A 13,264-nucleotide genomic window follows, 5' to 3' on the forward strand; every position below is an offset into this window, starting at 1 on the left:
GACCAAGATTGAGTGTGTGCCAGGCAAACTCTTTAACCCCAATTCTTATATTCCTAGACCTTGTAAAATTTTTTTCTTCCCTAACTGCTGTTACTAGAAATTCCAGTACTATGTTGAATAAAAGTGATGAGAATATCATTTTAGAGACTAAATGTCTCTAAAATCAGACACCAATGATATTCTTTTAGTGTTTTTCCAATGAGCATATTAGTGGTGGACTTGTCACATATCGCTTTACTATATGAGGTATATTCCTTCAGTTCCATTTTGTTGATATTAAAAAAAATGTCCCAAGATAAAGGCATATACTTGATAACCTTTCATTATCTGTATTGCAAACCATAAGACCCAAAAGGGAGGGTGGGAGGGAGGGAAGGAGAGAAAGGGGAAGAGAGGGAGAAGGAGAAGAATCCTACTGTGTGTTTGGCGGGGGGGGAGAGGGGAGACGAGAGAGAAACTGGGAACATTGTTGGTAGAAAATATACAATGGTGAAGGGATGGCTGTGAAACATTATATGACTGAAACCCAATCATGAACAACTTTGTAACTGTGTATATCACTCTAATTCAATAAAAAAAATTTTGAATTAAAAATAAATCTTGGGGCTGGAGCAATAGCTCAGTGAGTAGGGCGTTTGCCTTGCAGGCAGCCAACCCGGGTTCAATTCCCAGCAACCCATATGGTCCCCTGAGCATCGCCAGGAGTAATTCCTGAGTGTAGAGCCAGGAGTAACCCCTGTGCATTGCTGGGTGTGACCGAAAAAGCAAAAACTAAATAAATAAAAATAAATAAATAAAAATCTCAAACAGATTTTGAAAATTGTCAAATCTTTATGTTTATTGAAATAATGTGTTTTAAATCTTTCGTTGAAGGGCTGTAGTACTATAGTTTGCATGTGTCACATATGTCTTACATCCCTGAATGCATACCACTTGAACATAATATCTGTATATTTTAATGTATTGTTGAATTTACTTGACTAAAATTTTTTTTGAGAATTTTTACATCATGTTCAATAGGGATACTGCTCTTTAGTTTTCTCTTGTCATATCTCCAATTGCTTTTGACATTAGGGTAATGTTGAACTAATAGAAAGTATTTGAAATAATTGTGGATGTTTTTCCCCCTAGCTTTATGGAAAAACTTGAGAAGCATAGTTATTAGGCATTTTTGAGGGTTTTGTAGAACTCACTAATAAAACCATTAGTGGCTTTTGCCATTGTGCCTCCCCTCTCCCCCCCCCCCCCCACAGTAGGATTCTTCTCCTTCTCCCTCTCTTCCCCTTTCGCTCCTTCCCTCCCTCCCACCCTCCCTTTTTGGCCTTATGGTTTGCAAAACCACCTGGGCTTTTGCTTGGGGAGAGACTTTATTATAGCTTCAATGTCATTGCTTGTAATTGGTCTCTGTGTTCTAATTTTCTATTTCCTACTGATCCCAGTAAGTGGTATGATTCTAATCCAGTTTTTCTAAGTTCTCCAACTTAAAGTGGCATAAGTAGTTGTCCTTAGTGGTTTCTTATGATACTTTACATTTCTGCAGCATCTGTTATAATTTTTCTTTTTTATAATTCTATTTATGAGGGTTTTCACTTTTTTTTTGCTTGAACATAGCTAAGAGTCTGTCAACTTCAGTTTTTTGAACAACAGGCTCATGGTTTCACTAATCCTTATATTGACTTTTTAGTTTACAATTTATTTTTTCCACTCTAATTTTTTATTATTTTCCTTCTACTGACTCTAGATTTCATTTGTTCTAGATCCTTAAAGTATCATGTGAGATTGAGGTTATTTTTATCTGCTGATTTAAGCTTTTATTTTTATGAGATTGCCTTTTAGTCTGTTATTATTTCTTTCAAGCACTTTGTTCCCTTCTCTCTTTTCACCTTCTGGTAAATCCCTTATGTCTTTTTTTTAATAAGATTAAATAACTCCAAAAGGGTTTCTTTCTTCAACTCCCTGAATATTATTTCTCTCATATCTTCTATTTGTACTTTTACTGGAATTTTATCTGAATAATAGCAATTTTATTCCAATTATTACTCCCTACAAGATTGATCCTATTTATTATGCTTCCCAGAGAGACTCATTTATTGTGTTTTAATATCCAGTATCTGTTTGGAATTTTCAAATTGAATTTTAATTTTTTCATTAAGACACCATGATTTATAAAGTTTTTCATAATTGGACTTTAGTCATACTATGTTTTAGCACCAGTCTCACCAGTTTCAATTACCAGTGGAAATACTTGAAACAACCAGTGTTGGTGGGATTACTGTTTGGTTCAGCCTTTATGGAAACTCGCATGAAGATTTCTCAAAAAAAAAGAAAGTCCTTATGATTCGGTTATTCCACTTCTTATAATCTCTCTTACACACACACAAAACATAAATTCAAAAATACGTAAGCACAATTATGCCCATTTCAGCACTTAGTATCACTAGGATATGGAAACATCTCAGATGTCCAATGACAGATGAATGGATAAAGAAGTTATGATTTATATACACAATGTAACAGTACTATGTAGCTATCATAAAAGATTAAGTTATAAAGAGTGATGCAACATGGATGTAACTGGAGGGTGTCATGTTAAGAGAAATAAGTTTAGAGGGAGAAGGACAAATGCCAGTTGATCTCACGTATCTGTGATATTAGATAAAAGAAGGCAACAGACTGTATTTAACAATGACACACCCTTTGCATTGGATTTAAAAAGATTACCAAGCAGTGGAGTGAAGGTTGGGGGCCTGGGGATAATAAGATGAACAGATGGAGTAGAGGTGACATAGGGACAGTGGCAGAGGGAGTGGAGCACCTTGGTTGTAGAGGGTGCAATAACGTCGATAATCAATACCATAAACATTAACATGATTGAAATTATGCTACTTACACTAGAAAGCTGCCAACCGTCTGGATCAGATAAGACTGGAGCTCCCATTGCCCTTGGGCCGAAGTCCAGGGCGCTCCCCTGACTCTCCTGCCGATCATCAGGCTCACACACATCTTCGTGTTGTACAATGTGCCCCCCCCCCCCGCCCCACTTGGCACTCTGCACCGAACCCAGCCCCAACTTCCTGGCCCTGGCGGCTGACGGTGGTCTGGCCCATCCTCAGCTCAGTTTCCCCGAACACCAGTCTCCGTCTCTCTCATCTCTACCAGAATGCGTCCCCTCCACTTCCTTGAATTTCCTTTCAAGGGGCCGGAGAGACAGTGCAGCCGGGCAGGCGCTTGTCCTGCATGCAGCCGACCCAGGGTTGATGCTTGGCACCCCATCTGGTCCTGTCGAGCCCCACCAGGAGTGATCCCCAAGTTCAGAGTCTGAAGGAAGTCCTGAGCACAGCCAGGTGTGACTCAAATAACCCCACTGCACAAAAAATAACATTGTTTCTATATGCAAAGATTTTTAGGCCAAACCGAAGCAATGATATATATAAGAAGTAATGACGTAGTGGTTTAAAAGAGACATGTTTTTATACATAGCTTATATTCCTGTGCAGCTGAGGTTATTCTTGAGCTCTGGATTAACTTCCCCCATAGCTGCCCTTCCTTCAGATCCCAGCGTATCTTCCAGATAACCTGAAGATTCCGCTCCTGACTTCCCTGCCTTCTGACAGCCTGTCCCGGCTCTCTGTACTTTGGTGATTAGAAAACGGGTTGGAGCGATAGTACAGTGGGGAGGGTATTTGCCTTGCATGTGGCTGACCCAGGTTCGTTTCTCAGCATCCCATATGGTCCCCGGAGCACCGCCAGGAGTAATTCCTGAGCGCAAAATCAGGAGTAACTCCTGTGCATCGCCGGTGTGAACCCCCCCCCCCACACACACACAAAAAGAATGACAGGTTTTCCTTTGATAGAGATATAGAGATATAGGTACATGGGTATATAAACATGGTTTGGTAGATATTGATAGATAGTGCTATATGTGGCTAGCTATATGGGTTATGTAATGAATTATTTTTAAAATAACTAAGTGTCTATGGGGCCGGAGCTATAGTACACTTGCCTTGTATGTGGCCAACCCAGGTTCAATCCCTGGCACTCCTGCCCATACTCCTCCAGGGGTCTCGATCCTTGAGTGCAGAGCCAGGAGTAAGCCCTGAGCACTACTCAGTGTGGCCCCAAAACCGAAAGATAAAGTGTCCAAATTTCAATGCTCCTGAGGGCTAGCAAATACAGCGGGTAGAGCACTTGCCTTGCATGTGGCAGACCCTGGTTTAATCCCCGGCATCCCATATGGTCCCCTAAACCCATCAGGAGTGATCCCTGAGTGCACAGCTAGGGGTAATCCCTGAGCATTGCCATATTTGTGTCCTCCCAAAAAGGGGGGCAATGTTCCTTCCACCTGGCTATTTATATTTATTTCAGTTCTGGGCTGGAGTGATAGCACAGCAGTAGGGCAGTTGCCTAGTGTGCAGCTGGCCTGACTGAGCTGGGTTCAATTCCTCCACCCCTCTCGGAAAGCCTGGCAAGCTACCAAGAGTATCTCGCCCTCCGGCAAAGCCTGGCAAGCAACCCGTGATGTATTCAATATGCCAAACACAGTAACAACAAGTCTCACGATGGAGATGTTACTGGGCCCGCTAGAGCAAATCAATGAACAATCAATGGAAGGACAGTGCTACAGTGCTACACTAAAATTCAAAAAAATATTGAAATAATCAATATGGCAAAATATTATATATGTATGAGTCCATGATACATATAAAAGTTCTGACTGATAACTTTTTGGGGTCATTTTTAGAGGATTATTCATATCAACAATACAAAATAAATTATTTAGGACCTGCTTTTGGTTTGGTGGTGGGAAAACTTGAAACTAGTAGTGAGAAGGTATAACGGTGGTTGGACTGGGTTGGGATACTGAATGTAATAAATTTTTGAAAACAACTTTATAAAAATAAAATTAAATTTTTAAAAATGTCCTGACTTATTTGTAAGTTTTAAAGACAAAAGGTTCCAGAGAGAAAGTACAGTGGATAATGTGGTGCCTTGCACTCGGCTGACCCAATTTCAATCCCTGGCCCCCTCAGTACCACCAGGAGTAATCCCTAAGTGCAGAGCCAGGAGTAAACCCTGAGCACCACAGGGTGAGTCCCCCCCCTCAAAAAAATATTTAAAGAGAACAAAAACAACTAGCAATAACCATATATGAAAATGTTTAAATTGAACAGGAATCCAAAATAGGCAATACATTTGTCTGTGTCAAACTGACAAATTTATTTATGTATTTATTATTAATGATAATACTCAGTAACATTGAGTGTTATGTTTTGGGTTTTGGGCCACTCCCAGTGATGCTCAAGGGTCACTCCTGGCTCTAAACTCAAGACTTACACCTGGCGGTGCTTAGTGGACTATATGGGATGCTGGGGATGGAACCCAGGCAGGACGTGTGCAAGGCAAGCACCCTACGGGCTGAACTATCATTTCCACCCTGGTAGCTATGCTTTAAATTTAGGACGTAGATGATGCTACTTATCATTTGACAAACAATTTACTTGGGTGCATTGATTATTGCAGTGGTTCCTGGTATTCTACCAAGTGAAAAGTAGAGGCAAGAGGGAAATACCTTAATGTGCAAATATTTCTCCTTAGCATTACATAAGACAGTGAAAAGCTGATAATGACATATAAATCTTAAATAACAAGGGAAGGGTGGTGTGGAACAGTTAGGAAACATTGATGGTAACATAAAATGGAAAAATGCTTTGCTGGTAAATAAAATGCTAGGTGTTATATTTGTAGAATTTCTGAATTGAATATGTCTGTAGCGCTATGTCTTTCTTTACGGGTGTGGGGGTTACAATGGTTTGGGGCACACTCACCAATGCTAGGGATTATACTGGGTTTGCCTCATGCAAAGAAAATGGATTAACCCTACACTATCTCTCAGTAAGGGCTGGAGTGATAGCACAGCGGTAGGGCGTTCACCTTACAAGCGGCCAACATGGCCGACCCGAGTTTGATTCCTCCGCCCCTCTCAGAGAGCCTGGCAAGCTACCGAGAGTATTCGATATGCCAGACACAGTCACAACAAAGTCTCCAATGGAGACGTTACTGGGCCCGCTTGAGCAAATCGACAATCAACGGGAGGGTCTTTACCTCGAGCAATCTCTCAGTATTTGTAAAAAGTGACGAGATTAAATTATGTGTTTTATTTTATTTGGAGGAGAAAATGCGGGCAGTTTTCTTTTTAAATTTCTATGTATGCAATAAATTTGATTTTACACTGTAGGGAACTAATGACCTGTTACATACTGAAAAGGTTGCTTTTAAAAAGATTTATTTAGCGAGGTCTTGAATTTATTTGAAGATGCACTGAGAGCTGTTGCCTCTGCCACCATCGCCGAGGTTGCACGTGACAATAAGGAAATTCAGAACTCCCTGGCTGCGGAAGGAGTTATTCCTCCACTCATTGCTATTTTTAAAGGAAACCACCTCAGTGTCCAGGTGAAGGGAGCTCTGGCTGTGGAGTCACTGGCAAGTTTCAACTCTCGTTTACAGAGAGCGTTTTTGGAAAATTCATTAACTAAATATCTCTTAAAACTCCTCAAGGTAAGATTTTCATGCTTGTCAGTTTTCTTAGACAAAGTACACAGCAATGAATTTTGTTAAGTAAAACTAAAACCGATTCTGAAATTAACATATTAAACATAGTTGCTGTACTGTGATACAAATACTAAGTTGTTGATGAATGTATATGTTATATATATGTATATATACACATAAAATATATATATATTTTAATAGGTATTTCAAATAGATGCTAAGGAACAAGGCGCTGTGGCACTATGGGCCTTGGCAGGACAAACACTGAAACAACAAAAATTTATGGCCGAACAGATTGGATACAACTTCATAATAAATATGCTCTTGTCACCATCAGCAAAAATGCAGTATGTTGGTATGTTATTTTCTATGCATCTAATGGCACAATGTGGAACAAAACATGAGACAGTCACACATTTCTTGCTTTTCTTTACCAGGAGGTGAAGCAGTCATAGCTCTAAGTAAGGATAGCAGGTTGCACCAGAATCAAATATGTGAAGGGAATGGAATTGCTCCACTGGTTCGCTTACTACGGATTAGTAAAATTGCTGAAGGCACACTTCTGAGTGTCGTTAAAGCAGTGGGATCCATTTGTATTGGTTGGTATACATTTTAAGTTTTAAAAATATCAATAAGACACTTCTCTTCCAATCTATCTCACTGGGCCCTAAAACATTTACTCTATGAAAGGTTATTATTATTTTATGTCTTCAAGACCTGATAGCAAGTATAAATGTTACAGATAATTAAGCATTTTATTTCAACCTGACTCATGAGCTCTGGTTTAAAAGAGAAATAGGACAATAAAGCTTGGCTGTTTTAACTTAAAGGAATTGTGGGCTTAATCAGTGGTAAATTATATGTTTGTTTTGCATGCAGGATATTTATACTCAATGCCCAGTACCACGGGAGTGGGGCAGTCAGGGAGAGTCGATTTATGAAAAAACTTCATTTGCAACAAAATGGAAGGATCTCTTAGGAACTATGCAAAGCAAAATAAGGGAAAGACAAACTAATCAGGGTGGAAAGATAGTACAGGGGTTAATGCACTTGCCTAGTATCCGGCCAACCGCAATTCAAGTCCCACACCATGAGTGCCAGCATGGACCCCTCCTGAACACAGAGCCAGGAACAGCCCCTGAGCACAGCTGGGCATGCCCTCCCGCTGAAAACAGACAAACAAGTAGAACTGATAATAGAATTAAGATGACCTGTGGACATAGGTATTGGGGGACGACGAATAAAGTGGAGGGGTAAAATTTTTTTTTAAATAGTAATTTTTCCTCCATTAAATTATGTAAATTTTCGTCAGAAATCATTCCACTAGGAGTTAAGAAGATGGTTCAAAATACTGTAGTTCATGGGGCCAGAGAGATATGAAAGAGGGTAGTGCACTTAACTTACATGCAACAAACGTCTGTTTGATCCTTGGCACCACATATGGTACCCAAGTTCTACCAGGGGTGTGGTCTGAGCACAGCTGAGTGTGCCTCCCCAACTAGAAAAAAAACGTGCACGAGCATGTTTTTCATGCAGAAAACCTGTGTTTGATCTTTAGAACCACATGGCTCACTGAGTACTGCTAGGTGTGACCCCCCAAAAAAAATTAAAAATTAAAAATATCAACTCATTATATATCTGAAGGTCAATTTCTGAACTCTTTGCTCTGCTGTATTTACCTACTTGTCTACCTTATTATTTTCTCATGCCTTACTTACTATCTTAGGTTTATAGTAAACCTTGAATATAGGTCATGTAAGATCATTGACCTTGATACATATTTTTGAAGTTGTTTGACTGTTCCAGATTCTTTGTATTTCAATATGATTTTCAAAATTACCCACCAATTTATGAAAATTTCCTGCTTTTTAAAATTGTAATTGTATTGAATTTATAAATGCATTTGGGAAGAAAAAACACTATCAAAGTTTCCATTCCATAGATATGGCATAATCACATATTTAGTTTTCCTTAAGATCTATTAACAGTGTCTTAATTTCCAATGTAGTATTCTATTTTTGTACATATTTTATCAATTTTTGATAGTCATTTCATATCTTACAATTTGTGTGTAAGATGTGATCGAATTTTAGTAATTCTGAATTTTAAGTTTACTGATTCTGGATCTTGTTTTCCTTTAAAAATGGACTCTTTATTGATATGCCAGTTAGGTTTGTTGGGATCAGTTTGATCCATTCACAACTAGCATTTTAAGCTTTTAAGCTTTTGTAGGATAAGTTTGGAAAAGCCTTTACTAGGAATTGACTGAACCCCACAGTTAAGATGTTACCTGTAGGGGCTAGAGTTATGGTACACCCTTTAGAATATCCCTATGCCCTTTATCTCTCCTCAGAAGCAGTTACTCTTCTTGGTGAAAGTGTGTCCCTTTCTGTAGCTACATTAAAGCACTTATTACATGGAACACAGTTATTACATGATCATTTATTAATGGGACCCCTATAGCCATCTTTTTTACCCTAGTACCTAGTGCATTGAAAATTCAATACCTGTTGGTTGAATGAAGACTAGTCACATAATCAGTGTTAATGTACATCCCAGGTGACAGAATACTTCTATTTCTTTATTGAGACTTGGCCTCTAATTTAAAGTTTATTTTTCATTTTTGGTATGTATATTTAATAAATCCAAAGTTTTAAAAAATTATTTATTCCAAAAAAAGAGGATGTTGGGTCACACCTAGAACTGCATAGTGGCTACTTCTGGCTCTGTGCTCAGGAGTCACCCCTGGCAGTGCTCAGGGGACCATTTGTGGTGCTGGGGATTCGAATGAGGGTCACAACCAATGTGACTGCTTTCCAGACAAGTACCTACTTCCTGTTCCTCTTCAGCTTTGAATCCAGAAATTTTAACCAGGTAATTTGCTCCAGTGATTTTTGTTTTGTTTTGGAGCCACACCTGGTGGCACTCAGTGCTTACTCCTAGCTCTGTGCTCAAGAATCATTCCTGGTGAGGTATGGGGATGCATATAATGTGTTGTGCATCGAACCTAGGTTGACTTCAGGCAAGGCAAGCACCCTACCCACTATATTATCTCTCTGTTACCTACACTAGTGATTTTTAATCAAAATAAACTTTTTATGAAAAATAGCAACTATAAGCCTAAACATATAGCACATAGCATTTCTTCAAGGAATAATGGTTATGTTTGTATTATTCCTTGGTAGTATAATAATTTTTTTTTATTTTGGAAAACCATAACAGATAACAGAAAATTTTCATGTTTATTCACATGACATTAAAATTGTCAGTTTAGTAAAATAGTGCCAACAAAGCATTCTTTATTGCATCTTTCTAGTATTCGATATGCCAAACACAGTAACAACAAAGTCTCCAATGGAGACGTTACTGGGCCCGCTCGAGCAAATCGACTAGCTATAGACTGCTAGGATATTTCATCAAACCCCGAATATCAACTATATTTCACTTTACCATTTCCTAGAGGAAAAACACAATTACCTTGTTGATTCTTACAGGTGTTGCTCATACAAGCAATCCTATTAGTCAGCAATATGTTGTAGATGAAAATGCTCTGCCAGTACTTATTCAACTGCTGAGAAATCACCCTTCTCCTTACATTAAGGTACAAACAAGGACTTTAAGCTTATTTATTCTAGTACACTAAAAATGAACAGAACTAGGACTTTTAAGAATGATTTGTATCATCATGCAACTTCACAAATATACAAATATTTAATCTTTAATATTAAGAAGCTTTAATATTAAGAATCTTTATATTTAGCTTTCGTAAGATTCAGCTGTAGTCCTACCTTTCCACACTCACGGTCAAAGTCGGCCAGCATTTGTGCCGCTTGGCTGATGTTTGGTGTTATTAAAACAATGTCATCAGCAAAGCGGAGGTGGTGTAGTTGTCGACCATCTATCTTCACTCCCATTCCTTCCCATTCCAGTCGTCGCATGATGTTCTCGAGGGTGGCACTGAAGAGTTTTGGTGAAATGGTATCACCCTGCTGAACCCCTCTCTTGACATCAATGATTACTTCTTTGTAGAATGGTGAGATCCTGGTAGTGAATCCGCAATCCAACTCACGGAGGATCTTGATGTATTGGGTTTGAATGCCCTGATTGGCTAGGGTTTCAATGACCGCTTTCGTCTCAACAGAATCAAAGGCCTTCTTTAAATCAATGAACGTTAAACAGAGCGGCATCTTGAACTCCCGAGAAACCTCAATGAGCTTGGTTATTGTGTGGATATGGTAGATGGTGCTGAATCCTTTGCGGAACCCGGCTTGCTTGCATAATTGTGCTTCATATAGTGTTCTGCCAATCCTATTTAGGATGACTCGAGTGAACAACTTGTAGATGACATAAAATAGGCAGATCGGGCGATAGTTGCCAATGTCATGGATGTCTCCCTTCTTGAACAGTAGTACGGTCCTGCTGGTTTTCCATTGGGATGGAAACTTGCATTCGGAGAGGTAGCGTGTGAAGAGCCCAGCCAGTGTATTGATGAGTACTGACGGCAGGTTCTTCAGGTGTTCAGGTCTGACCTTGTCTGGGCGGGGTGCTGTTCATTTCTTTACCGACGAAATGGCGTGTCGGATTTCGGAAGGGAGAACGTTGGGAACAACATATCCATCCTGTGGAATTTGGTATGTCGGCAAGTGGACATGGCTATCGAAGAGATTTGAGTAGAAGTCATGGATAATCTTCTCCATTGCCGTTCTGGAGGATGTGATGGATCCATCAGGACGTCGGAGGGCAGTCATCTTGGTCTTGTAGTTGGCGAAGGACATATGGGTGTTACGAATACTTTTCCCGGCTTCTGCTGCATCTACCAGCACTTCTGCTCTTCTCTCTCTCTTTTTTATTTATTTTTTTTATTTCTTTTTTTTATTAGTGAAACACCATGAGGTACAGTTGTAGATTTACTATTTTTTGTGCTTGGGTTTCGATTATACAATGATCAGATACCCATCCCTCCACCAGTGCCCATTTTCCACCACCATGGATAATATCCCCCCCACCCCCATCCCCATATCCCCCCCTGCCTCTGTGGCAGGGCAATCCCCTGTGTTCTCTCTCTCCTTTTGGGTGTTGTGGTCTGCAAAAGAGGCATTGAGTGGCAAACATGTTTAGTCCATAGTCTACTTTCGACATGCATCTCCCTTCCTGGGAGGATCCTCCAAACACCCTTTATTTGGTGCTCCCTTCTCTATCTGAGCTGCCCTTTCCCCTAGAGTACCCGGCTGGCCTCTAAGTTATGGAGTAATCCTCCTGGTGCTGATCTCAGCTATTCTTGGGTATTAATCTCATATTTTGTTACTTTATATCCCCCAGATGAATGCAATATTTCTATGTCTATCCCTCTCTTTCTGACTCATTTCGCTTAGCATGATACTTTCCATGTTGTACCACTTGTATGTAAATTTCATGACTTCATCTTTTCTAACAGCTACATAGTACTCCATTGTGTAGATGTACCAAAGTTTCTTTAACCATTCATCTTGTTCTTGGGCATTCAGGTTTCTTCCAGTTTCTGGCTATTGTAAAGAGTGCTGCAATGAACAAACAAGTGCAGATGTCACTTCGACTATACATTTTTGCCTCTCTGGGATATATTCCCAGGAGTGGTATTGCTGGGTCAAATGGGAGCCCAATTTCTAATTTTTTGAGAATCGTCCATACTGTTTTCCAGAAGGGCTGAACCAGTGGACATTCCCACCAACAGTGAAGGAGTGTCCCTTTGTCGCCACATCCGTGCCAGCATCGGTTGCTTTTGCTCTTTTGAATGTGGACCAGTCTCGGAGGTGTGAGATAGTATCTCATTGTGGTTTTGATCTGCATCTCCCTGATGATTAATGATGTAGAGCATTTTCTCATGTGCTTTTTTGCCATTCGGATTTCTTCTTTGAGAAAGTTTCTGTTCATTTCATTGCCCCATTTTTGGATGGGGTTGGATGTTTTCTTCTTGTGGAGTTTAACCAGTATTTTGTATATCCTGGATATCAACCCCTTGTCAGATGTGTATTCGGCGAATATCCTTTCCCATTCTGTAGACTGTCTTTGTATTTTGGTCACTGTTTCTTTGGAGGTGCAGAAGCTTCTTAGTTTAAGATAGTCCCATTTATCTATCTCTGTTTTCACTTGCTCGGCCAGTGTCGTGGCATCTTTGAAGATACCATTAGCTTCAATGTCATAGAGGGTTTTGCCAACTTTGTCTTCAATGTATCTTATGGTTTCTGGTCTGATGTTGAGGTCTTTAATCCATTTTGATCTTACTTTTGTACATGGTGTTAGGCAGAGTTCTGAGCCTATTTTTTTGCATGTAGCCGTCCAGTGATGCCAGCACAATTTGTTAAAGAGGCTTTCCTTACTCCACTTCACATTACTTGCACCTTTATCAAAGATTAGATGATCATATGATTGAGGGGAGATGTCAGTGTATTCAACCCTGTTCCATTGGTCTGCAGTTCTGCCTTTGTTCCAGTACCATACTGTTTTAATTATTACTGCTTTGTAGTACAGTTTGAAGTTCGGGAGGTTGATTCCTCCCATTTTCTTTTTCCCAAGAATTGCTTTAGCTATTCGTGGGGGCTTATTGTTCCATATAAATTTCAGGAGTGTTTGCTCCATTTCTTTGAAGAATGTCATGGGTATACTTATAGGGATTGCATTGAATTTATACAATGCTTTCGGTAGTATTGCCATTTTGACAATGTTAAGTCTTCCGACC

General features: G+C 39.7%; 1 protein-coding gene across 1 annotated transcript in view; it reads left to right on the forward strand.

Moving 5' to 3' along the window:
• Window positions 1–13,264, forward strand: part of ANKAR (ankyrin and armadillo repeat containing) — an 87,667-nt gene that overhangs the window by 46,505 nt on the left and 27,898 nt on the right. The window contains exons 12-15 of the mRNA XM_056111609.1: window positions 6,314–6,555; window positions 6,751–6,904; window positions 6,987–7,148; window positions 10,044–10,150. Of these exons, the coding sequence (XP_055967584.1) occupies window positions 6,314–6,555; window positions 6,751–6,904; window positions 6,987–7,148; window positions 10,044–10,150 (665 nt within the window). The remainder of the gene's footprint in view (window positions 1–6,313; window positions 6,556–6,750; window positions 6,905–6,986; window positions 7,149–10,043; window positions 10,151–13,264) is intronic.

The sequence above is a fragment of the Sorex fumeus genome, unplaced genomic scaffold, assembly GCF_029834395.1.
Source record: "Sorex fumeus unplaced genomic scaffold, SorFum_2.1 ptg000014l, whole genome shotgun sequence".
Taxonomy (NCBI): Eukaryota; Metazoa; Chordata; class Mammalia; order Eulipotyphla; family Soricidae; genus Sorex; species Sorex fumeus.